We start from the raw sequence: 27267 nt of genomic DNA on the forward strand, positions 1-27267 counted from the left end.
ACGTCATTATGTCCAAAACTGCTACTTTTCAGGATTCAAAAATGGCAAAAGTAGCAGATCTACAAGCTCAAAAAGGCGTCGTTTTGCGTCGTTTTGAGCTCGTAGATTAGCTATTTTTGCTACTTTTGTGTGACACAGTGGTATGATGAAGTAGGGCATTCATTAACACATTCAATCCGGGAACGCATCTGTGTCATTTTTAGATTTCTTTGGCTATTCAAAAATAGCAGATATACAAGCTCATAGCGCGGCACCGAGAGCTTGTTGAGCTATTTCTGAAAAATCGTGAAAAGTGATGAAAATCTTTGAATATATATATATTTTTTAAAAGCGAACATTTGTACAAATATTTAGTTCCAGGGACCCCCCAGAAGCAAAGATTTGAGTTACAAATGTTCGCTTTATAAAACATATATTCAAAGATTTGCACAACTTTTCACGATTTTTCAAAAATACCAGATCTACAAGCTCATAGCGCGGCACTCGGAGCTTGTATATCTGCTATTTTTGAATAGACAACAAAGTATAAAATAGGACTTAAATCTAAAATGAGAGAGTCCCGGATTGAACGGGTTAATTTAAAAACATAAAAAGTAAAAACATGCTCTGCTGCACAAACATTGGACACACACACTCTCACACACACTCCCACACGGACAGATTTAAGTCTTCACTCTTAGTGAAGACTTTATAATGACGCAAGGATGTTCAGTCGCAATCCCAACCAATCTGGTTCAAACCGGCCCCCGTGGCCGAGGTCAGCCTGGCCACGGTCCCGTATTACAGTATCATGTTGTAATCTGGGTTACACTGCTCGTTCTACACTGCTGCTGTGTCCATCTGCAGACATCTTATCACATTTTACAACAAATACGCTTGTAACTCATCTCATTGGGGTTAGTGAGGGTTTATCTTTCTTTCTTTCTTTCTCTCGCTCGCTCTCTCTCTCCCCCCCCGCCCCCTCTCAGATGACTCTGCTTTCTGTCTAGTAGTTATTATCTGCTGTGTCTTTACGTGTATTACTCTGTAAGGCCGCCGTAACAGAGCTGCTTGTCCCAAAAAACACAATACATTCTAAGACTCGGCAAGTTCATGACATCTAAACGGAAATAAACCTTCCCCTTTCCTGTGTCAGAGAGAGAGAACAATGTCGGGTCAAAGAGCAGTTCTCTTTAGAATTCTCTGTTCTCTTTATCACACAGGAGCTCCTCACGTTTAAACACACGCGCGTGCACGCACGCACACACGCACACGTTTCCTTGCCCTTAGCATTGGCCTTGACCTCTTTCTTGGAAGGCCATCTATAATTATTGCTTTCTTTTTCACACATGGTACTGTGCTATTCTCTCTACAGTAAACGCCTGTGTGTGTGTGTGTGTGTGTGTGTGTGTGTGTGCGTGCATGTGTGCGTGCGTGCGTGCATGTGTGCGTGCTTGCACGCGCAGTATACAGTATGTACTTATATGTGCACAAATCACTCAGAAAACAGCATCATCTTCATGAGGCTGACTCTAAACTAGCTCTTCTGTTGAGACATTTATATCTTGTGGTCTAGTTTGATCAGCACTGGTTGACGAGCGATACTGCCCGAAGGTCCACTGAGTAAACAGGCGGGCTCTATTAGCTCAGTGTTAAAAGTGTCAGCACTTGCGGCATTGTTTTAAAGGGCTAAGGGACTAGATAATAGGATAATAGATAGGATAATATCTATTATTAGGATAATAGATCAATGGAAACAGATGGGAGGTCCTCACAAGTATAGTGGTACCATTCCTCACATGTGTTGGTGGATTATCTTGTGGTGTGATTAGTTTTCCTTGGAGGTTCAGTGAATAATGTCTGCTGATGGGTCTGTAGACTCAAAGGATCAGTGCAGTGGAGGTTTCACACGAATAGACATATAAATGTAATAACTTATGTTGGCCACAGGATGGCACCAGAGTACCACTCTTCATTAGCATCAACACTTGCTCAGCTGCAGATGTAATAACTTGTACTGGCCACAGAATGGCACCAGAGAGCACCCCTATGGTGTTTGACACTCATTTGCCAGGAAGTAACCACTCTGACCTTCTATGGAGTGGACACCAAGGAGGAGTGGGCGTGAAATTGCCATTTTTCCCCCAAAATGTAAAAAAAGAAAATAAATGTAAAATGGTCTGAAGTAATGTAAGGTATACCTGATTTGAACATGCATGGTACATCACTATCAGACTTAAAATTACCCTTTAACTTCTTGTTTATGCCCAAAATGACTGGATATACAGGTTTTGTAGAAATTTGTAGCAATTGTAGAAATATTAGGCCTTAATTGTCGGAATGTTTATGCATGTTCTAATCATGTATATTTCACTTAAGACCATTTTCCAAATATGTATGTATATGTATATATATATATATATATATATATATATATATATATTTTTTTTGTAACATTTTGGAGAAGAATTAGCCAATTTAACATCAAGGTGCCCACTCCTCCTGTTACCTCTTCAACAAGTGCAAATCGACTTTGCTGAACACAACCTGAGCCTTGGTCACGATGTTCAATATCACAATAACCATTATCATGTCGTTGTTGTCGGGTGGAAACCTCATTTGTCCAAAACTGTTACTTTTCACGATTCAAATTCAAAAATGGCAAAAGTAGCAGATTTATTTGCAGATCTGCAACTTTTGTTATTTTTGTTTGACGCTGTAGTATGATCAAGTAGGGTGTTAATTTACAACAAAAAAAAAAAAAGATAAAATATGGAGTTTCTGCTCAAAAGCGACGTTATAAATGTTTACTAAAAGACAAAAACCCTCCTCCCTTTGTCGTCCCCCTCCAGGGCTTCGGTAACGTGGGCCTGCATTCCATGAGGTACCTCCACAGGTTCGGGGCCAAGTGTGTGGGCGTGGGCGAGATCGACGGCAACATCTACAACGCAGAGGGCATCGACCCCAAAGCGCTGGAGGACTACAAACTGGTAAAGCAAGAAGAAGAACCTCCTTCCTCTCTTTAAACGGGACAGAGGAGGGATGAGACAGATGAGAGATAAGACTCTTATCTCTCATCCGTCTCATCCCTCCTCTGTCCGTTCATACCATTGGTTCTCAAAGTGGGGTCCGGGGGACCCCCAGGGGTACTTGAGGGGATACCAGGGGGTCCCCAGCTAAACGATTTATAGGAACCAAATGGACCCTTATGGGTCTGTAACTCTGAGAGTGTACAAATGGAACCAAATGGACCCTAACGGGTCCATTTGGTTCCATTTGTACACTCTCAGAGTTAAATCAACATTGATTTTACAATATGAATTGGGGTCCCAGAGATAGAAATGCCATTTAAATGGGGGTCCGTAGCCTAATGCATGTCAAACTGGGGGGGGGGTCCTTAAATTACAATGATTGAGAATCACTGCTAGAGCCGTAAAAATCTTCTCTTATGGGGGTCCCTGGCTTATCTTTTCAAATGGGGGTCCGCTGGCTAATAAGTGTCAATTTGGGGGTCCTTGACATGAAAAAAAGGTTGAGAACCACTGATCTAAACGGTGAGACGGTGGAGAACCATTGTCACGATGGGAAACGGGAAAAGAGAGCGTGTATGAACGGACAGAGGAGGGATGAGACAGATGAGAGATAAGAGTCTTATCTCTCATCTGTCTCATCCCTCCTCTGTGAGCTATTTTTCGGCTTATGTTTATGGTTAAAAATTAAAGATTGAAGTGTTGACGTCCTCACAAGTACAGTATAGTAGAGTGGTTTTCAACCCATTTCATATATCAAGGTCCATTATGTATTTGGCATTTGAGCCACGGAACCACCGTTTGATGATATTTAGCCTCTCAGACGCAAAACGTAGAATATTTTGTTATCGTTGGATAAGATTTAGTCAAAATAACAATTCTTCTACATTCTCTAATTGTGTAGACTTCTTGTAAATTAAGTAATGCAGATGTTTAACAATAATTGAACTCCTGAGAGTGTAAAATGAAACCAAATGGACCCGTAAGGGTCCATTTGGTTTCATTTTACACTCTCAGGAGTTAAAGATCTATAAGGGTCCATTTGGTTACCAACCCTCCATCATTTAGCTGGGGACCACCTGGAAACTCCTCAAGGAGCACTGGTGGTCCCCGGACCACTGGTTGAGAACCACTGGTATAGTAATACAAACCTGTGTGTGTGTGTGTCTGCAGCAACATGGGACCATCGTGGGCTTCCCTGGAGCCCAGCCCTATGAAGGCAGCATCCTGGAGGCCGACTGCCACATCCTGATCCCCGCCGCCGGCGAGAAGCAGCTCAGAGCCGACAACGCCCCCAGGGTCAAGGCCAAGGTAGATTATAAGCGCAGTTAAATGTAAAAAAAAAAATAAGTAGAGAGAAATATAATCGCAGTTAAAGGTTTGATATATGAAAGAAATGGGTCCCAGGTTCTGTGAAAACCAAATTAAGAGCCAAATTGAATTTTTCCTAAATGAAGAAATGATGCCAGGTCTCCCAAGATGACGTGGGAGGGGGGTTAGGACTCTTTTAACCCTTAAAGACCTGAGGCGATTCTTTAAAAAAAATCTAAATCCTAACAGTTTTTTGAAAAAAATCTAAACATTTTTTTTTCACGATTTTTCAAAAATAGCAGATCTACAAGTTCATAGCGCGGCACTCGGTGCCGCGCTATGAGCTTGTATATCTGCTATTTTTGAATAGCCAAAGACGTCTAAAGTGACACAGATGCGTTCCAGGTATCAATGGGTTAATGGAGCAATATGCGCCATCCATCTAGCTATACGAGAAGCAAATGCAACCAGCTCTGCCTGGAACCTAGTAAATCTGCCCACCACACCCGACATGCCATTGACATAGAAAGAGGGGATGAGGGGTCAGAAATAGGGCTGCAACAGCTAATCGAACGAATCGATTTAATTGATTTGTGAATCAATAATGGATTTTTAATACAAATAATCAATTTTGGGGGAAGAATTTTAAATGTGCTGTCTGTTCTAGATCATCGCTGAAGGTGCCAACGGTCCCACTACTCCAAGCGCCGACAAGATCTTCCTGGAGAACAATGTTATGGTCATCCCTGTAAGAGCGCGCACGCACACACACACACACACACACACACACACACACACACACACACACACACACACACACACACCAAATCAGACTTTATTTGTACAGCACATTTTCAACGACCAAGGTCGAACCAAAGTGCTGCACAGAGCATATTAAAATACAGACAGGCAAGAAAAGAAATTAAAACAATAAAATTATATGCAGCCTATCAAAGCCATGAGGGCCAGGGTGATTGATTACACAGTCAAACAGCATTAAAAGCTTGCGAGAAAAAAAAAGTGTCTTTAGTAAGGATTTAAAAACACAAACACACACACACACACACACACACGCACTCTCTCACACACACACACACACACACACACACACACACACACACACACACACACACACACACACACACACACACACACACACACACACACACACACACACACACACACACACACACACACACACACACACACAACCATCCCTATCAGCCCAGGTGTATGTGTGACTGACTGAGTGTGTGTGTGTGTGTGTGTGTTCCCCTTCCAGGACATGTACCTGAACGCTGGTGGTGTCACAGTGTCCTACTTTGAGTGGCTGAAGAACCTGAACCACGTCAGCTACGGACGACTGACCTTCAAGTACGAGAGAGATTCCAACTACCACCTCCTCAGTGAGTACTGGAAACACTCATAACCCCCCCCCCCCCCCCCCCAAACCCCCCCATGAACATGGTGGCAGGTATTGAATGATATTAGACATTAAGAGTATCGGCACATTTTCAGGTTCAACCACACAGTACAGGTCTGTATCTCTTGAGAGTGTACAAATGGAACCAAATGGACCCTTATGGGTCCATTTGGACCACTCTCAGAGTTACGGGGGTCCTTGAAATTAAAAGGTTTGAGAACCACTGATCTTGGAATAATTATACAAAAATCCATTAATAATGGTTTATGTGCAGCTACAAAGTTAGTTAAAAAAATAGTATAAAACAGTCGTGCAATATCAACTGAAGCAATGAAAATATGACTGTAAATGACATATCATTATGTGATACATTATGTGGTATCGGAATGTCATACGTAGACTGACATACGCCGATACTGATACCAGCATTTTAGGCAGTATATCGGCAGCTTTTTTCCGATACTGGTATCGTTATCGGAACAACTCTACCACATAAGCCCACAAAAGGGCGATAACTTTCACAGGTACAATCCACAGGCAGATCCACAAGGAAAGTCAAGTCCATGGCCAGCCTGGCTACAGGCTCACGTAGAGCGGTAACCTTCACAGGTAAATCCACATGGTAGGTTCCATGAGGAAGAGTAAAGTCAGTCCCACGGTGGTCAAGACGGTGGAAGCTGTTCATATTACCTGGTCGGTCAAGAGCACGTCTACACAGTAACATTCTACTATTTCTTCGGTGAGAGCGACGTCTACACAGTAACATGTCACCTTGGATTTCTTGGGTGACGGGCACCAAAGCACAATGGTGGACATTTTGAAGATGCATGGACCACAGCCTGGGAGAGGTTGAAAATGTGTGCAAAAACTTGCTGCACATGCCTTTAGTACATGCACATGCCTTATACATTAATTCAACTGTGTAACCTACGTTCAGAGCGTGCGTGGACAGCTCTTTCGTTCCCACATAAACCTCTCTCTCTCTCTCTCTCTCTCGTCTCTTCCAGTGTCTGTGCAGGAGAGTTTGGAGAGGAAGTTTGGCAAGCAGGGAGGACCCATCCCTGTTGTCCCCACCGCTGATTTCCAGGCCAGAGTTGCTGTGAGTAACGCACACGCATTGCACACACGCGCAAACATGAAACGATTACATTTTCCTCAACAAGAAGAGATGTTGCGCCTTTCTTTTAGCAAGTCACAACTTTGCATGTGACTTGACAGTTAACTTCTGCCACAAATTGTCCGGATGCGCTAAACTGCACCCACCCATAAACCGGTTAATACAAATAGCCGCCATTATTTGCACATTAATTTTGAGATGCATAATTGCATTATGCTCACACACACAAAAAATAATGAAGCATACAAACAGACACATGCATACATACATGCAGGGGTGCCTGGTGGCACAGACCATACTCCTTATGAGCACGAGGAATGTCTCGCATGTATCAAGTCTTGTCTCGCATGTATCTCCTCTCTCACTGCGTTTGGTTTCCTGTTTATCTACACTCTCCTGTCTGAAAGTATAAACATGAATCTTTTAGAAATAACAATAAAACGTACATGCACACAAAACTGAAACACTTTTTTATTTTCTCCGATTCTTCCAGGGTGCTTCTGAAAAGGACATTGTCCACTCCGGACTGGCCTACACCATGGAGAGATCTGCCAGGGTAAGTATGCATGTCTGTGGGCGTGCAAATCAAACTTATCAAACCGTTTTTTACCAAGCAATTGGATGAATCCAGCCCCGACACTCACAGATCTTACCGTGTGTGCTTTGGTGGAAGAAAACGACCTGTCATTATCATAATACGTGTGCATGCTCTCTCTCTCTTCTCTCCCTTTCAGCAAATCATGCGCACAGCCAGCAAGTACAACCTGGGCCTGGACCTGCGGACGGCCGCCTACGTCAATGCCATCGAGAAGGTCTTCAAGGTCTACAACGAGGCCGGGCTTACCTTCACATAAACAGCCTGTCGCCGTTTGCGTTCACCTCCCCCCCCCCCCCAAAAAAATACCTTCCCCACTGATGGTTCCTCCTCTTCCTGTGCCCTCGCCGTCATCAGTCCTAATCAGAACATATCGCCGTTTACATTAGAGACACCCACTGCTCTTAGGCTCAACGTCTCACACCCGTGCACACATACCCGTGCACACACTGGGACCGTTCTGTAGCTAGCCTGGTATTTGTTCTGTGCCCTGTGTTCTCTCTGCTGTTGCCATATGAGTTTCTCTGTATTGAAGATGTTGTTCAGGTCTGGGTCTGTCTGACAGGTGCAGAGAGCTACGTGATCAGGCAAACTGAAAGACCTCTGCCCCCCCCCCACCCACCCACCCATAGAGTAGTGAAGTCCTGTCGTCAAAGCCATGCCCCCCTCTTTCAAAAATCACAGTTACTTTTTTGAAATCATCACTTAATTTGAGAAAACAAAAAAGAAATGATTCCAGGCATTTTTATTATTTATGTTTACCAAGCATAAACTGACTCTCTGGAAGTATTATCCAAAGAGGCTCATTTACATTTTTGGAACACTGTTCTTTAAGTAATATATTTTTAAAATGTCAATGGGATTTTTGATGTGGTTCTAGGTGTGGTTCTGACCTCAGACTTTGGTTCCTATAACCAGCCGTCCAGCTCCCCCTAAAACCCAACCCATCAGCACTGAAGATGCCTTAGTTCGCCTAGCTCCCCTCTAGTAGCAAAATGCCCAGTTGACTTTACTTTAAAAAAAAAAACTCAAAGGGAATTAGATAGAAGGAGTAAAAGTTGGTATAATTTTAATTTATTACTCTCGTCTCTCACATATTGAGGTTAACGGTTAGTGGGTGATGTTGCTGTGGCTCAGGCATCAGATTTGAGCTTATAACCACGTGAACCCCAGAGTCTGTATTCTGGTGCGATCGTTTGGGGCAAAATAGCCAAACGATAAAACGGCTATTTTCAGCGAAGATATTTGATGTAGAGCTTAAAACAGAAAAGACACTAATATAGAGCCCTGAGCGACTCAGGGGTTTAGTGGTGAAGTCTCTTATGGTTCAGGCTTCAGATTTGAGGACATCTTTTACAATTCACCTGAACCTCCTGCTCTGGCTAAGCTCCATCTCACCCGAAGCCCCCTCCAACCTTTCTTAACCCCCCCCCCAAACATGCTAAAGCCCCTCTGTTGTCCCAGAGAGAGGGACACACTGTGACTGCCGTCCTTTATGTTTGTTATGCCGTCCCGAGTCCTCTCGTGGAAAAATAGCTTTGGAAGGGGAAAAAAAAAGAAATTTGTATTGCCTTTTTTGTTTTTTGTTGTTGAAACCCAATAAAAACCTACAACAATACCATATGACGATGCAGCTGTTGTGGATATTAATAGTTTTTGGTATATTAATAATAATAGTCTTTATTTGTCGCAGAGGGATATTTCTTGACCAGCAGAATCCAGCTGGCTGACCAGATGACCAACTATGCTGACAAACTAGCAAGACCAGCTTAAGTCCTGTTAAGACCAGCTAAAACCAGCAACCATCATGAGCTGGTTATTGCAGCTCGCATTGTTTTTTATTATTAATCAAAATATTTGAGAAATGGGACATTCTGCACAATGAGTACTTTTACTTTTGGTACTTTGAGTATATTTTGATACCAATACTTACTGTACTTTTACTCAAGTACATTTTGAATACCGGACTTTTTACAGAGTGTTTCTACATTGTGATATTGATACTTTTACCTAAGTAAAAAATGTTAGTGCCTTTTCCACCACTGGTTTAATGTCTAGCTCTTGGCACAGGTTGGTTTGGTCCTGCGTGTATAGGCTGGGTAAAATTTTCCCAGCAGATGACAAAATATGATGCATGATCCTGGACTCTCTCTCTCTCTGTGTGTGTGTGTGTGTGTGTGTGTGTGTGTGTGTGTGTGTGTGTGTGTGTGTGGGGGGGGGGGTGTCTTCCTGTGTCAGCATGTTTGTGTGAAAGAGAAACAGATGGTGACAGACAGCAGAACAGCTGCAGTTTTTCTGTGATCAGCATCATTAGCTCTTATTAATTAGAATTTATTGGTGAGGTGACACACTGAGTTGTACAGGTGTCATGTGCACCCATCTACCAGCACATCATGTACCTATATGAAAAACCTTGCAAATAAGAGCGTTTCGTTTTCATTATGGCCTTGTACCTGTATTAAAATCATCTGAATTGGACCTGCACCTCATGACATAGTGTCCAAGTACTCTAACCTTGAGAAGACACTGAACCCCATAACTGTTCCCTATATGAAGAGGTTGGTGGCTTGCATGGCAGCTCTGCTGTCAGTGTGGGTACTGTAGTAGCAGTGTTGATTTCATCGACTAAGACTATGAAGAGAAATGTTCGTCAACTACCTTTTTTCACTGACGAAAACTAAATAAAAGCCGATGACTAAATATATTGCCAATTTCGTCCACAAATAAAAACTAGACTGGAATGTTAGTGAGGTAGTAGTGGAGAAGAAATCCAGTAGAACTAAAAGACAATCATTTTATGTTTGGTTGCGTTTGGGTGTTGCGCTCTGAAAATAGCAGATCTACAAGCTCACAACGTGTCGCAGCGCGACGCGTTGTGAGCTTGTAGATCTGCTATTTTCAGCATGCAACCAAGTGTAAAATCAGCCATTAATTACGACGCCATCAAGGCCCAAATACATTTTAGTCGAACCGTAACCATAATCTTATGACATTTAGTCGACTAAAACTAGACATTTCAGATGACTGAAATATGACTAAAACCAAATGGAATTTTATTCAAAAGACTATGACTAAAACAAAATCTAAATTTGCTGTCAAAATCAACACTGGTAGTATCCTAGTAACACATATTGTTGAGGTAGAATTCCAAGTTCACAGGACATTGAACATCATGGTACATCGGTAAGCATTATGGACAACTGATGGTTCCGTTTAAGCCCTTTATTTCACAGTGTGCACACATGAGCAGGAGCAAGAGATGATGAGGCTTCAACGGTCATGTTTTTTTTTTCTATAACAGACACACAATTTACAATACAGTTAAACAATGACATCACATTTAACAATTGACAACAAACAATTAAGGTATACCTAATACATGATGATTAGCACTCTTATGGGGGGATGGGCAGGCCAGTGGTTCTCAAACCTTTTCATGTCAAGGACCCCCAAATTGACACTTATTAGCCCGCGGACCCCCATTTGAAAAGATAAGCCAGGGACCCCCATAAGAGAAGATTTTTCATGTCAAGGACCCCCAGTTTGACATGCATTAGGCTACGGACCCCCATTTAATGGCATTTCTATCTCTGGGACCCCAATTCATATTGTAAAATCAATGTTAATTCAACTCTGAGAGTGTTCAAATGGAACCAAATGGACCTGTTAGGGTCCATTTGGTTCCATTTGTACACTCTCAGAGTTACAGACCCATAAGGGTCCATTTGGTTCCTATAAATCATTTAGCTGGGGACCCCCTGGTATCCCCTCAAGTACCCCTGGGGGTCCCCGGACCCCACTTTGAGAACCAATGGGGTAGGCATAGCGGTTAGCAACTCTTAGTTAGATCCTATTTGCAGCTAATATCTGGAATCTAAAGTTGAAATACCAACCCTTGACAGCCCATTAATCCAAACAGAAAAGTCCTTATCTGATTGTATTAAACAACGTTAAACTCACCAACATTGCAGAGCTACGGAAAGCTTGAATTATCCTCTTTCTAACTGCAAAGTTTTGGTTTAATAAAAATCCACCGTAGACATGTTATGAGCTACTTTCAGGCAATAAATTCCGTGCTAAGTGATTATTTTCATTTCATCATTTCATTATGTTGGAGTTTGGAGGTGCTCGTTTTCAATACCGCAACGCCCTGCAGTACTGCATATCCTGCAGTATGCAATTTCAAAACGGGTGGTACGCAGGAACGTTGAATGATTTCCAACGAGCGCTTCCAAACTCCAACATTCAGAACCTGCATGGATCCTGGAAATGGCAAATCAGCATGTGTCTGTCTCCCTGGGGTCTAGTGCTGTAATAGGGATAAACTCATGTGTTCTTGGCTGTTGCTGACAATAAGCCCACTTGTAAAGTGCATGAGCCAAATGCCTTTAATTAATTTGGGGGAATGACCCATGACGTTCATGTAATGTCAATGGACCGAGTTCAGTGTGCTTGGGTAGCTCAGTCGGTAGAGCTCTTGACTTCAGACCTTCAGACTTCAGGAAACTCGGCATCTGAGCATTCTGGCTCCCACTGCCATTACCATTGAGAATGTATTGGGCGCTTAAAGTTAAATATTAAAAAAACTACACATTATTTCAAATAAAAAATCTCAAGCATACATGTCCACAGTAAGTTGGATTTTTTCAATTGTGAATCAAGTGTATAGGTTAAAGTATGAAGGAACAGCGAGGTGCCAAAGTTTTCAGATGTACGTTTTAAAAGTTAAATAAACATTTCGAAGTAAAAAGTTCAAGTATTTGTGTCCACAGTAAGATGAATTATAACTAGAAAATGTGCTCCTCGGAGCACAGGTCTCCGCCAGTACTGTTCCTGATTAATCCTGTCTTACCTATTTATATTACATATTGTCACGTGTCACTTGACCAATGTTAGCTTGACCAATGTTACCTCACTTCAAAAAACATAATTGTTTTTTTGAAGTGACACACCTATTTATAGGATTTTATTTCGTCATGCGTCTCGCTAGCCAATCAAAAGCATTGGTGACAACATATTGTCACGTGTCACGTGAAGCTTGACCAATGTTAGCTTGGCTAGGGGGGGGGGGACACACAGCGGGACGGGAACGAAAACATACTCTCCACCTCTGGCGGAGACAAAAAGTGTGAATGGAGTTTCTAGGTGAAAGTGTTTTTTTGAGGTGCCAAAACCTGCCAACGACCTCCATTATACATTTTTTTTAACTTTTAAAGGAGTATATTTAAAAAACTATAAAACATTTCAAATATTCATGTTCAGGGAAACATGTCCACAGTAAGATGAAGATTTTAAAGTTTGAATGGGGGATCTAGGTGTAAGTAAAATACAAAAAAGCAAGTCAAAATCACAAAGAGACATAATGTGAGCAGCTGAGAGATGGTGTAGGTGTCTAAAGAGTGGATTCTCAGCACAGAGGTTCCATGTTCAAATCCCAGTTGTCCCATGTTTCAATGTTGTAGTACTTTGACATTTTCATAAAGGCCAAAATACAAAAAAGCAAGACAAAAGCACAAAGAGACATGACATGAACAGCTGAGAGATGGTGTAGGGGTTTAAAGAGTGGATTCTCAGCACAGAGGTCCTCAGGCAAACATGTCTACAGTAAGATGAATATTTTAAAGTATGAACAGGGTTACTAGCAGTAAGTATGTAGGATTAGTAGCCTGTACTCGTGAAAAAATCTCAAGCATGCATGTCCACAGTAGGGTGGAATTTTTGAACTGTGAATGGAGTTTCTAGGTGAAAGTGTTTTTTTTAGGTCCCAAATTCGTCCATCGACCTCCATTATAAATCGCTGAACTTTTAAAGGAGTACAATTCTAAAACTATTAAACATTTCAAAGATTCCTTTTCAGGCAAACATGTCCACAGTAAGATGAACATTTTAAAGTATTAATGGGGTTACTAGCAGTAAGTATGTAGGATTAGTAGCCTGTACTCGTTTCCCTTTAAATGTCCATTGCCGCATTGACAATGCATTGGGCGCTTAAAGTTAAATATCTCCCAAACTACAAATGATTTCAAAGAAAAGATCTCAAGCATGCATGTCCACAGTAAGGTGGAATTTTTGAACTGTGAATGGAGTTTCTTGGTGAAAGTGTTTTTTTTTAGGTCACAAATTCGTCCATCGACCTCCATTATAAATCTCTGAACTTTTAAAGGAGTACAATTCTAAAACTATTAAACATTTCAAAGATTCCTTTTCAGGCAAACATGTCCACAGTAATATGAAAATTTTAAAGTATAAATGGGGTTACTAGCAGTAAGTATGTAGGATTAGTAGCCTGTACTCGTTTCCCTTTAAATGTCCATTGCCGCACTGACAATGCATTGGGCGCTTAAAGTTAAATATTTCCCAAACTACAAATGATTTAAAAAAAAAAAACTCAAGCATGCATGTCCAAAGTAAGGTGGAATTTTTGAACTGTGAATGGAGTTTCTAGGTGAAAGTGTTTTTTTTAGGTCCCAAATTCGTCCATCGACCTCCATTATAAATCGCTGAACTTTTAAAGGAGTACAATTCTAAAACTATTAAACATTTCAAAGATTCCTTTTCAGGCAAACATGTCCACAGTAAGATGAACATTTTAAAGTATTAATGGGGTTACTAGCAGTAAGTATGTAGGATTAGTAGCCTGTACTCGTTTCCCTTTAAATGTCCATTGCCGCATTGACAATGCATTGGGCGCTTAAAGTTAAATATCTCCCAAACTACAAATGATTTCAAAGAAAAAATCTCAGGCATGCATGTCCACAGTAAGGTGGAATTTTTTGAACTGTGAATGGAGTTTCTTGGTGAAAGTGTTTTTTTGAGGTCCCAAATTCGTCCATCGACCTCCATTATAAATCGCTGAACTTTTAAAGGAGTACAATTCTAAAACTATTAAACATTTCAAAGATTCCTTTTCAGGGAAACATGTCCACAGTAAGATGAAAATTTTAAAGTATGAATGGGGTTACTAGCAGTAAGTATGTAGGATTAGTAGCCTGTACTCGTTTCCCTTTAAATGTCCATTGCCGCATTGACAATGCATTGGGCGCTTAAAGTTAAATATCTCCCAAACTACAAATGATTTCAAAGAAAAAATCTCAAGCATGCATGTCCACAGTAAGGTGGAATTTTTGAACTGTGAATGGAGTTTCTAGGTGAAAGTGTTTTTTTGAGGTCCCAAATTCGTCCATCGACCTCCATTATAAATCTCTGAACTTTTAAAGGAGTACAATTCTAAAACTATTAAACATTTCAAAGATTCCTTTTCAGGCAAACATGTCCACAGTAATATGAACATTTTAAAGTATAAATGGGGTTACTAGCAGTAAGTATGTAGGATTAGTAGCCTGTACTCGTTTCCCTTTAAATGTCCATTGCCGCACTGACAATGCATTGGGCGCTTAAAGTTAAATATTTCCCAAACTACAAATGATTTAAAAAAAAAAAATCTCAAGCATGCATGTCCACAGTAGGGTGGAATTTTTGAACTGTGAATGGAGTTTCTAGGTGAAAGTGTTTTTTTGAGGTCCCAAATTCGTCCATCGACCTCCATTATAAATCGCTGAACTTTTAAAGGAGTACAATTCTAAAACTATTAAACATTTCCAAGATTCCTTTTCAGGCAAACATTTCCACAGTAAGATAAACATTTTAAAGTATGAATGGGGTTACTAGCAGTAAGTATGTAGGATTAGTAGCCTGTACTCGTTTCCCTTTAAATGTCCATTGCCGCATTGACAATGCATTGGGCGCTTAAAGTTAAATATCTCCCAAACTACAAATGATTTCAAAGAAAAGATCTCAAGCATGCATGTCCACAGTAAGGTGGAATTTTTGAACTGTGAATGGAGTTTCTTGGTGAAAGTGTTTTTTTTGAGGTCCCAAATTCGTCCATCGACCTCCATTATAAATCTCTGAACTTTTAAAGGAGTACAATTCTAAAACTATTAAACATTTCAAAGATTCCTTTTCAGGCAAACATGTCCACAGTAATATGAACATTTTAAAGTATAAATGGGGTTACTAGCAGTAAGTATGTAGGATTAGTAGCCTGTACTCGTTTCCCTTTAAATGTCCATTGCCGCACTGACAATGCATTGGGCGCTTAAAGTTAAATATTTCCCAAACTACAAATGATTTAAAAAAAAAAAACTCAAGCATGCATGTCCAAAGTAAGGTGGAATTTTTGAACTGTGAATGGAGTTTTCTAGGTGAAAGTGTTTTTTTTAGGTCCCAAATTCGTCCATCGACCTCCATTATAAATCGCTGAACTTTTAAAGGAGTACAATTCTAAAACTATTAAACATTTCAAAGATTCCTTTTCAGGGAAACATGTCCACAGTAAGATGAACATTTTAAAGTATGAATGGGGTTACTAGCAGTAAGTATGTAGGATTAGTAGCCTGTACTCGTTTCCCTTTAAATGTCCATTGCCGCATTGACAATGCATTGGGCGCTTAAAGTTAAATATCTCCCAAACTACAAATGATTTCAAAGAAAAAATCTCAAGCATGCATGTCCACAGTAAGGTGGAATTTTTGAACTGTGAATGGAGTTTCTAGGTGAAAGTGTTTTTTTGAGGTCCCAAATTCGTCCATCGACCTCCATTATAAATCTCTGAACTTTTAAAGGAGTACAATTCTAAAACTATTAAACATTTCAAAGATTCCTTTTCAGGCAAACATGTCCACAGTAATATGAACATTTTAAAGTATAAATGGGGTTACTAGCAGTAAGTATGTAGGATTAGTAGCCTGTACTCGTTTCCCTTTAAATGTCCATTGCCGCACTGACAATGCATTGGGCGCTTAAAGTTAAATATTTCCCAAACTACAAATGATTTAAAAAAAAAAAATCTCAAGCATGCGTGTCCAAAGTAAGGTGGAATTTTTGAACTGTGAATGGAGTTTCTAGGTGAAAGTGTTTTTTTTAGGTCCCAAATTCGTCCATCGACCTCCATTATAAATCGCTGAACTTTTAAAGGAGTACAATTCTAAAACTATTAAACATTTCAAAGATTCCTTTTCAGGCAAACATGTCCACAGTAAGATGAACATTTTAAAGTATTAATGGGGTTACTAGCAGTAAGTATGTAGGATTAGTAGCCTGTACTCGTTTCCCTTTAAATGTCCATTGCCGCATTGACAATGCATTGGGCGCTTAAAGTTAAATATCTCCCAAACTACAAATGATTTCAAAGAAAAAATCTCAGGCATGCATGTCCACAGTAAGGTGGAATTTTTGAACTGTGAATGGAGTTTCTTGGTGAAAGTGTTTTTTTGAGGTCCCAAATTCGTCCATCGACCTCCATTATAAATCTCTGAACTTTTAAAGGAGTACAATTCTAAAACTATTAAACATTTCAAAGATTCCTTTTCAGGCAAACATGTCCACAGTAATATGAACATTTTAAAGTATAAATGGGGTTACTAGCAGTAAGTATGTAGGATTAGTAGCCTGTACTCGTTTCCCTTTAAATGTCCATTGCCGCACTGACAATGCATTGGGCGCTTAAAGTTAAATATTTCCCAAACTACAAATGATTTAAAAAAAAAAAACTCAAGCATGCATGTCCAAAGTAAGGTGGAATTTTTGAACTGTGAATGGAGTTTCTAGGTGAAAGTGTTTTTTTTAGGTCCCAAATTCGTCCATCGACCTCCATTATAAATCGCTGAACTTTTAAAGGAGTACAATTCTAAAACTATTAAACATTTCAAAGATTCCTTTTCAGGCAAACATGTCCACAGTAAGATGAACATTTTAAAGTATTAATGGGGTTACTAGCAGTAAGTATGTAGGATTAGTAGCCTGTACTCGTTTCCCTTTAAATGTCCATTGCCGCATTGACAATGCATTGGGCGCTTAAAGTTAAATATCTCCCAAACATGATTTCAAAGAAAAAATCTCAGGCATGCATGTCCACAGTAAGGTGGAATTTTTGAACTGTGAATGGAGTTTCTAGGTGAAAGTGTTTTTTTGAGGTCCCAAATTCGTCCATCGACCTCCATTATAAATCGCTGAACTTTTAAAGGAGTACAATTCTAAAACTATTAAACATTTCAAAGATTCCTTTTCAGGGAAACATGTCCACAGTAAGATGAACATTTTAAAGTATGAATGGGGTTACTAGCAGTAAGTATGTAGGATTAGTAGCCTGTACTCGTTTCCCTTTAAATGTCCATTGCCGCATTGACAATGCATTGGGCGCTTAAAGTTAAATATCTCCCAAACTACAAATGATTTCAAAGAAAAAATCTCAAGCATGCATGTCCACAGTAAGGTGGAATTTTTGAACTGTGAATGGAGTTTCTTGGTGAAAGTGTTTTTTTGAGGTCCCAAATTCGTCCATCGACCTCCATTATAAATCTCTGAACTTTTAAAGGAGTACAATTCTAAAACTATTAAACATTTCCAAGATTCCTTTTCAGGCAAACATTTCCACAGTAAGATGAACATTTTAAAGTATGAATGGGGTTACTAGCAGTAAGTATGTAGGATTAGTAGCCTGTACTCGTTTCCCTTTAAATGTCCATTGCCGCATTGACAATGCATTGGGCGCTTAAAGTTAAATATCTCCCAAACTACAAATGATTTCAAAGAAAAGATCTCAAGCATGCATGTCCACAGTAAGGTGGAATTTTTGAACTGTGAATGGAGTTTCTAGGTGAAAGTGTTTTTTTTAGGTCCCAAATTCGTCCATCGACCTCCATTATAAATCTCTGAACTTTTAAAGGAGTACAATTCTAAAACTATTAAACATTTCCAAGATTCCTTTTCAGGCAAACATTTCCACAGTAAGATGAACATTTTAAAGTATGAATGGGGTTACTAGCAGTAAGTATGTAGGATTAGTAGCCTGTACTCGTTTCCCTTTAAATGTCCATTGCCGCATTGACAATGCATTGGGCGCTTAAAGTTAAATATCTCCCAAACTACAAATGATTTCAAAGAAAAGATCTCAAGCATGCATGTCCACAGTAAGGTGGAATTTTTGAACTGTGAATGGAGTTTCTTGGTGAAAGTGTTTTTTTGAGGTCCCAAATTCGTCCATCGACCTCCATTATAAATCTCTGAACTTTTAAAGGAGTACAATTCTAAAACTATTAAACATTTCAAAGATTCCTTTTCAGGCAAACATGTCCACAGTAATATGAACATTTTAAAGTATAAATGGGGTTACTAGCAGTAAGTATGTAGGATTAGTAGCCTGTACTCGTTTCCCTTTAAATGTCCATTGCCGCACTGACAATGCATTGGGCGCTTAAAGTTAAATATTTCCCAAACTACAAATGATTTAAAAAAAAAAAATCTCAAGCATGCATGTCCAAAGTAAGGTGGAATTTTTGAACTGTGAATGGAGTTTCTAGGTGAAAGTGTTTTTTTTAGGTCCCAAATTCGTCCATCGACCTCCATTATAAATCGCTGAACTTTTAAAGGAGTACAATTCTAAAACTATTAAACATTTCAAAGATTCCTTTTCAGGCAAACATGTCCACAGTAAGATGAACATTTTAAAGTATTAATGGGGTTACTAGCAGTAAGTATGTAGGATTAATAGCCTGTACTCGTTTCCCTTTAAATGTCCATTGCCGCATTGACAATGCATTGGGCGCTTAAAGTTAAATATCTCCCAAACTACAAATTATTTCAAAGAAAAAATCTCAGGCATGCATGTCCACAGTAAGGTGGAATTTTTTAACTGTGAATGGAGTTTCTTGGTGAAAGTGTTTTTTTGAGGTCCCAAATTCGTCCATCGACCTCCATTATAAATCTCTGAACTTTTAAAGGAGTACAATTCTAAAACTATTAAACATTTCAAAGATTCCTTTTCAGGGAAACATGTCCACAGTAAGATGAACATTTTAAAGTATGAATGGGGTTACTAGCAGTAAGTATGTAGGATTAGTAGCCTGTACTCGTTTCCCTTTAAATGTCCATTGCCGCATTGACAATGCATTGGGCGCTTAAAGTTAAATATCTCCCAAACTACAAATGATCCATTATAAATCTCTGAACTTTTACTAGTACAATTCTAAAACTATTAAACATTTCAAAGATTCCTTTTCATGTCCACAGTAAGATGAACATTTTAAAGTTTGAATGGGGTTTCTAGGGGTAAGTATGTAGGACTAGTTGAATGTCCCCCTCTCGATATCCAGCAATACAGCAGAAGGACAAGACTCAGAGTCCAGAGATGGCAACAATGATCACTTAGAATATATTTCAGTAAAACTTTAGCTGGGAAGAGTTCTTTCAGACATAACCCCCCACCTTTAACTATCAGGAAACAAGGGAGGGACGCAGGTGGTCCTCCGTGTACATTGATGGCATGGGACTTGAACCTGCGACTGTCTGCAGCAGAGGCAACCGATCAAGATCAAGATAAACCGAACCCTACCACTGCGCCAACGCACCTTTGGGCCCTCAACAGGTGTCTCTTTGTGCTTTTGACTTGCTTTTTGTATTTTGGCCCTGAAAACGCCAAAGTACTACAACACTGAAAAATGGGACGACTAGGATTTGAACATGGAACCTCCATGCTGAGAGTCTGCTCTTTAGACCACTACAACATCTCTCAGCTGCTCACATCATGTCTCTTTTTGGTTTTTACTTGCTTTTTTGTATTCTGGCCTTGAAAATTTCAAAGGACTACAACATTGGAACATGGGACAACTGGGATTTGAACATGGAACCTCTTTACTGGGAATCCACTCTTTAGACCCCTACACCATCTCTCAGCTGCTCACATTATGTCTCTTTGTGCTTTTGACTTGCTTTTTGGTATTTTGGCCTTGAAAATGTAAAAGTACTACAAGATAAAAATATGGGACATCTGGGATTTGAACATGGAACCGCTGTGCTACAATCCGCTCTTTAGACCCCTACACCATCTCTCAGCTGCTCACATTTTTTCTCTTTGTGGTTTTGTCCTGCTTATTTGTATTTTGGCCTTGAAAATGTCAAAGTATTACAACAGTGAAACATCTGGGATTTGAACATGGAACATCTGTGCTGAGAATCCACTCTTTAGACCCCTACACCATCTCTCAGCTGCTCACTTATGTCTCTTTTTGATTTTGACTTGCTTTTTTGTATTTTGGCCTTGAAAATGTCAAAGTACTACACATTGAAACATGGGACAACTGGGATTTGAACATGGAACCTCTTTAGTAGGAATCCACTCTTTAGACCCCTACACCATCTCTCAGCTGCTCACATCACGTCTCTTTGTGATTTTGTCTTTCTTTTTTGTATTTTGGCCTTGAAAATGTCATAGTACTACACCATTGAAACATGGAACATCTGTGCTGAGAATCCGCTCTTTAGACCCCTACACCATATCTCAGCTGCTCACATCATGTCTTGCTTTTTTGTATTTTACTTACACCTAGAACCCCCATTCAAACTTTAAAATCTTCATCTTACTGTGGACATGTTTGCCCGAAAAGGAATCTTTGAAATGTTTCATAGTTTTAGAATTGTACTCCTTTAAAAGTTCAGAGATTTATAATGGAGGCCGATTACCCCAGTTTTCCCCCAGTTTAAATGTCCATTGCCATTGACAATGAATTGGGTGCTTAAAGTTAAATATTTCAAAAACTACAAATTATTGAAACCCCATTCAAACTTTAAAATGTTCATCTTACTGTGGACATGTTTGTCTGAACATGAATATTTGAAAAGTTTTATAGTTTTTGAAACATACTCCTTTAAAAGTTCAGAAATGTATAATGGAGGTCGATGGCAGGTTTTGGTACCTCAAAAAAACACTTTCACCTAGAAACTCCATTCACACTTTTTATAATTCATCTTACTGTGGGCACAAATACTTGAACTTTTTACTTTGAAATGTTTAGTAGTTTTTGAGATATTTAACTTTTAATACGTACATCTGAAAACTTTGGCACCTCGCTGTTCCTTCATACTTTAACCTATAAACTTGATTCACAATTGAAAAATTCCACCTTACTGTGGACATGTATGCTTGAGATTTTTAATTTGAAAAGTGTAGTTTTTGAAATATTTAACTTTAAGCGCCCAATGCATTGTCAATGGCAATGGCCATTTAAAGGCCATTGCCATTTAAAGGAACACAGGAGTCTATCCCTGTTACAGCACTAGAACCCAGGGAGCCAGATTGCTCACATGCTGATTTGCCAGTTCCAGGAGTATTAGTATTAGTATGACACAAGAAACATTGTAAATTGACATTGCATGAACGTGATGGGTCATTCACCCCAAAATAATTAAAGGAACTTGGCTCATGCACTTTACTAAAACATGATTTTTTTGTAATTTTTTTGTACTCCAGCATTTTACTCGAATACCTGGGATTTGAATATGTAAACTCTGTGCTGAGAGCTTGATCATCAGACTACTATACCATCTCTCAGTCACTCAAGGCAGATGTCTCTTGTATTTTTGAAGCGTTCTCTTTTGATCCTGATAAAGAACCCATTATTATGAAGACAACATGAAATAAAAAATCTATGAATAAATACAAAAATGAAATAAATAAAAGACACAATGAAATCATATTTAATATTATATATTTGATTCATTGCATTTTTCAAATATTTCATCGTGATATTTATTATAAAACAAATTGACCAATGTACCTCATGAAATAGATAAAATTGACCATGAAGATTCATTATGGAATTATTATTTTTGTCGGTCGGTCGGTCTGTCCCTCTTTTCCTACCCAGCCATTCAGATTTCAACCACTGGCAGAACCAGGTCTCCTGGTCTTGTTTTAAATGAAAAGTCACAATGAAATAAATAAAAAAACAAATGAAATGAAAACAAAATGCAATACATGTATTTATTTAATTGCATTTTGAATGTATTTAATTGCATTTTTATTTATATCATTGTGTTTTTTATTTATTTAATTGTGGATTTTATTTATTTCATTGCAGTATTTATTTTTTTATTATTATTATTAATTATTATTATTACTATTATTATTATTATTATTATTACTAGGACGGTGCCCTTCGCCTGCCTATTTGGTGCCGGCCCACTTGGGGCCATGCCATGTCGTGAACAATACTTCGTCATCATACATGACGTCCTCCTCTCTCCTACCTCTCATACTGGACTTCTGTTCTCACCCACTTTTCTTTGAAATCTACAAAGATATATTATTTTATATAATCCTATACATATAGCTTTTGCCTGTGCACTTTCTAATCCATTGCACACTTATATTGGTTATGCGACACAAACGTTACACAAAGCTCGGCCATGGAACGGGTTGGCCAATCAGGGACTTCTGGGGGCTAAGCGGCACAAATGTGACATGACGCTCCACCAATCCGTGAAGCCGACGGTTTGCGTTGGCCGATCAGGGAAGCCGATGTGAACATCGTTGTTTGACGGGGTGCACCTCGGGATCAGATGAGACACGCACGGCAAGTTTGAGAACTTTGGCACTTTCCGATTTGCGTGCGCGTGCACAAACACACACACACACACACGCCCTTTTTGGATGTCCCACCTCCCTACAGTCATGCCGTAAAAATGGATTCTAGTATTTTAATCTACTGTACTAGTGCCAAACCCATTGCCCATTGTCTGAGTACTGCACTAGTAGGGATTACAGTAGTAATCTGCTTTTGATAAGCCCTACAATTTGAATAACGTTGCTGTATAGCATTGTAATGTACATTATTTAGACATTGAATGAGCATTTTTTGCATTGTTACATTCTTAAGGAATTGATTAAGTTTTATCTGCACCGTCTATTCTAGTAATATTAAATAAAAATAAATAACAAAGGGGCTTGACGTGATGGATTAAGTTGTATCTGTAGGCGCATGATCGATTCAGTTGTATACATATAGCATCTATTCATCCGCCTGTTAGAATAAAAAATAAAAAAACATAAATAAAGTAAAAATACAATAAAAAATGTATTTCAACATGCAGCTCCTTGCTGCATGTTATCCTCCCTGTCACTATCAAAACAGCAGAAATGCCAAACAAAGAAAACAACATGTGTGAGGAGTTAATTCCTTGGCCTACTAGCAGTGTGCACGAGAAATCCGGCGTTAATTGGTCCTGTGGTTTCTGAGATTAACCCCATATGGACAGACACATGCATGTACACACGCACACACGCACGCACGCACAGAACCTCTTCTGGTTCAGAGGCGGTTCGCCTCTGAGGAGTCACGCCGTAAAAACAAAAAAGGTTCATTAATACCTTTCTGTTGCTGGCTTTAATCAGACCCAGTTCATGTTTTATGTATGTCGCCCGCCCTCCCAAAAAATAACAAAAAAGTTGCCCAAGCGTCAACATTGTATAGAAAGGCATGAGGTAGCCACTTCTACCACCCATCCAACCCTGTCATATCATAGGCTAATCTAGGCATGTTGATTGTCAGTATTTGCATCCAAAGAAAGAGAAAGTAAAATAGGATTACTTTGATAGTACTTACTTTGATAGTATCTGTAGATCACTGGGGTCTGTAGCTCAGAGACTGCATGGATGGAACCAAATGGACCCATAAGGGTCCATTTGGTTCCATCCGCACTGTCTCTGAGTTCAAATGACAACGAGGATTGTACGGCGTAGATTGGGCCACAAGGATTTATAAAAAAAATTATATCAAATGGGGGGGTTTGTGGCCTAATGGATATCAAACAGGGGGTCCTTTAAATTAAGAGCTGAGATAACAAGTCTTTGGGAATGATGACATGTTTTGTGAAAGGAGGTAGGGTCCGCACACCAGCTTTAGCCAAAGGATTTACTTTATTATAGCGACAATGTTTCGATCTCACAGGATCTTCATCGGGTCAGTATATACTGGACCTGATGAAGGATATACTAACGAAGATGAAGATCCTGTGAGATCGAAACGTTGCTGCTATAATAAGTAAATCCTTTGTCTAAAACTGGTGTGCAGACCCTACCTCCTTTCATATTACGTTCTATTGGCCCAGCACCCACCGTCGATGTGCATGTTAATAAGTATGCTCGGGAAGGATGACATGTTTTCTCATTGGCGTGCAGAGATCTTGCTTTGCTGGACCCCATTTAAACTGATCTCACGTCTGTTCCTGGTCGGCCGGCGGGGCATCCAGCATCCGCTGTTCCAGCAGCAAGTTCTTAAAACCACTCTTCTGCTGCATCTCCTGAATAACCTGGTTGTACTTCTTCTTTTGGTCAGTGTACACTTTAGTCAGCTCGTCGTGCAGCTGCAACAGCACCTCATGCTTGTATTCCATGTCTTTGATCTCCTTCACGCTGACCGCCAGACGTGCTCTGAGGTTTGCCATGTTGGTGATTTCCTGTTCATAATGGCGCAGCCGTTTCTTACACTCAGTGTCCTGGGCCTTGACGTTCTTTTTCATCGCGCTGAGCTCTGCAGACAGACGTGTGTACATGGCTACCACCTCCGCCATCTTCTCTTCTCTTCTTTTCGCTTTGTTCTTTTCATATAGTAATAGTTCCTTCATTTCCGGAACTCTGTGTTTAATGTTGTTGTATTCTTCCTTAATGTTCTTATATTCCTCCGTCAGCATGGCAATGCGGCTGTTATATCGCTCCTCTGTCTCTCTCACTTCTCTCCTCCTCCGGAGGTCCTGCTCTCTCTCACTAATGCTCTCCTTCTTCTTATACTTGTCTTTGGTGTCTTTGATCTGTCTCTCAAAATCCTCTCTCATCTTTGTTATTTCTTCATCGTGTTTCAGTTTGAGTTCTTTTTCGAGGGTTTCGCAGGCGAGCTCCTGCTCCTTGCGTCGCAGCTTGAGGTCACGGATACGCTGACGGAGCTCATTTTCCAGCTCTGCGTGCTCCTTCTGCATCTGATCAATAGACTGTGCGCCTCTTGCTTTCTCCTCGCAGACAGACTTGTGGTGCTCAAGTTTCAATTGATTCAGCTGTGCCTTGTACTCGTTGATCTCCACTCGGTGGGTCTCCTCTGCCTCCTCCATATCTGCGTCCTTTTTCGACAGCTCAACCTTTGTCGTGTTTGAAAGCTCAGCTTTGCAGCTCGTCCAGAACCCATGGATCTTGTCCCTCTCCATCCTGAGGTAGTTCATATCCTTCTTCTCTTTTTCCATTTCTTCTTGAAGAACAAGAAGCTCTTCTTCCGCGTCGGGTGGAGGTGGTGCGGCATCTTTCTTTCCCTTTTTGGGAGGCATTGTCAAATACCAGATAAAATCGTACTAACACGCAGTAAATGAGAGACCTAGATTCCCAGTGGATATCTATATATGCCCTGGGTGTGATTTCACACGGAGCACAAACTGTTGCCCAAATATGGACGTGTGGGGAGATTATGGTGGAGTCGTTGGTAATAAATGTATTTCTGTTACCACAGCGCATTCTGACTCTTCTGGTGCGGTGTCCTCAGAAACATAAAGAATACCAAAACATTAACAAGCGAAGGGTCGCACTCAGACACAAGCGTTACATTTTTCTTGTTCCATTTGCCTTAGTTGATGACAAACGTGTGTTTGTGTGTGTGCGTGTGAGTGAAACACACACTGATGAAGGTTGGATAGTCAGGGGAAACACCCACTCCTCCACCATAGTCCCATCGGAAGTCCATGTTTGGGCAACGGTTTGTGCTCTGCATGGCGTCACACTCAAGGCACATAAGGATGTCCAATAGCAAACTAGTTGTTAATTATTATTGCATGATACTTTGGTCTTTGGCCAAGATAACACAATGCCACCCAAAAAAGGCAAGAAAGAACCGGAGGCCACACCGGAAGAGAAATGTGAGGCATTTAGAAAAGAGCTGGATGCTTTAAAAAAGGAAAAGCACCACCTTCGAATTGAGAAGGACAAGATCCGTGACTTCTGGAAGAGGTGCAAAGCAGAGCTTCAGCAGAAGGCAAAGGTTGAACTGGTGCTGAAGGATGCAAAGGTCGAGGAGGCAGAAGAGGGCCACCTGGTGGAGCTCAACGAGTACAAGCAGCAGCTGAATCAAATGAAACTGGATCACCACAGGAATCTCTGTGAGGAGAAAGCAAAATGCGCACAGTCTATTGATCTGATGCAGCAGGAGCACGCAGAGCTGGAAACCGAGCTCCGTAAGCGTGTCCGCGATCTCAAGGTGGACTGCAAGGAGCAGGAGCTCGCCTGTGAAGGCCTGGAGAAAGATCTACAACTGCAACACGACATAGAACTAACACGAATGAGAGAGGATTTTGAGACACACATCAGAGAAGCCAAGGACAGGTATGAGAAGAATGAGCTCTTGAGAGAGAGAGGGCAGGACCTCCGTAGGAGGAGAGAAGTCAGAGAGATAGAGGAGCGATATAATAGCCGCATCGCTATTCTGAGGTGTGAATATAAGTACATTAGGGGGGAATACTTTGAAATTAAAAACACAGCACCGCAGCTGGAGGAACAGCTGCAGCACATGAGGAAGAAAGACGAGTCGAGATCGGCGAAGATGGCAGAAGTGAAAGAGCAGAACAAGCGTCTGACCGCACAGCTCGACGCGCTGCAAGTGAAGGTCAGGGAGGACAACGCAGAGTTTAAGAGACAGGTGAGCAATTTTGAAGTGGAAATGGCCAAAATGGCAAACATCAAAGGACGCTTGATGGCCAACATAAAAGAGATGAAAGATATGGAAGCCGAGCACCAGGAGGTGCTGCAGCTGTACAACGTGACCAAGGTGGAGAAGGCGGAGTTGGAGAAGAAGTTGAACCAGGCCATTCAAGAGATGAAGCAGAAGAGAGGTTCCAAGTAAGGTCAAGGAAATAACATGAGCATTTGTTTGTCGCATATTGTACATATTATTTTTATTTATTTATAGAATGTACATTTTACACTGGAAGTCAATCATTCTTGTGT

General features: G+C 40.3%; 1 protein-coding gene across 1 annotated transcript in view; it reads left to right on the top strand.

The window, feature by feature from the left end:
• glud1b (glutamate dehydrogenase 1b) overlaps positions 1 to 9072 on the top strand; it is a 28980-nt gene extending 19908 nt beyond the window's left edge. The window contains exons 7-13 of the mRNA XM_080456065.1: positions 2832 to 2969; positions 4182 to 4319; positions 4987 to 5067; positions 5602 to 5725; positions 6750 to 6841; positions 7353 to 7415; positions 7594 to 9072. Of these exons, the coding sequence (XP_080312191.1) occupies positions 2832 to 2969; positions 4182 to 4319; positions 4987 to 5067; positions 5602 to 5725; positions 6750 to 6841; positions 7353 to 7415; positions 7594 to 7713 (756 nt within the window). The 3' untranslated portion in view covers positions 7714 to 9072. The remainder of the gene's footprint in view (positions 1 to 2831; positions 2970 to 4181; positions 4320 to 4986; positions 5068 to 5601; positions 5726 to 6749; positions 6842 to 7352; positions 7416 to 7593) is intronic.
• The last annotated feature ends 18195 nt before the right edge of the window (positions 9073 to 27267 follow it).

This window comes from Gymnoscopelus braueri (assembly GCF_963280865.1).
Source record: "Gymnoscopelus braueri genome assembly, chromosome: 17".
NCBI lineage: Eukaryota > Metazoa > Chordata > Actinopteri > Myctophiformes > Myctophidae > Gymnoscopelus > Gymnoscopelus braueri.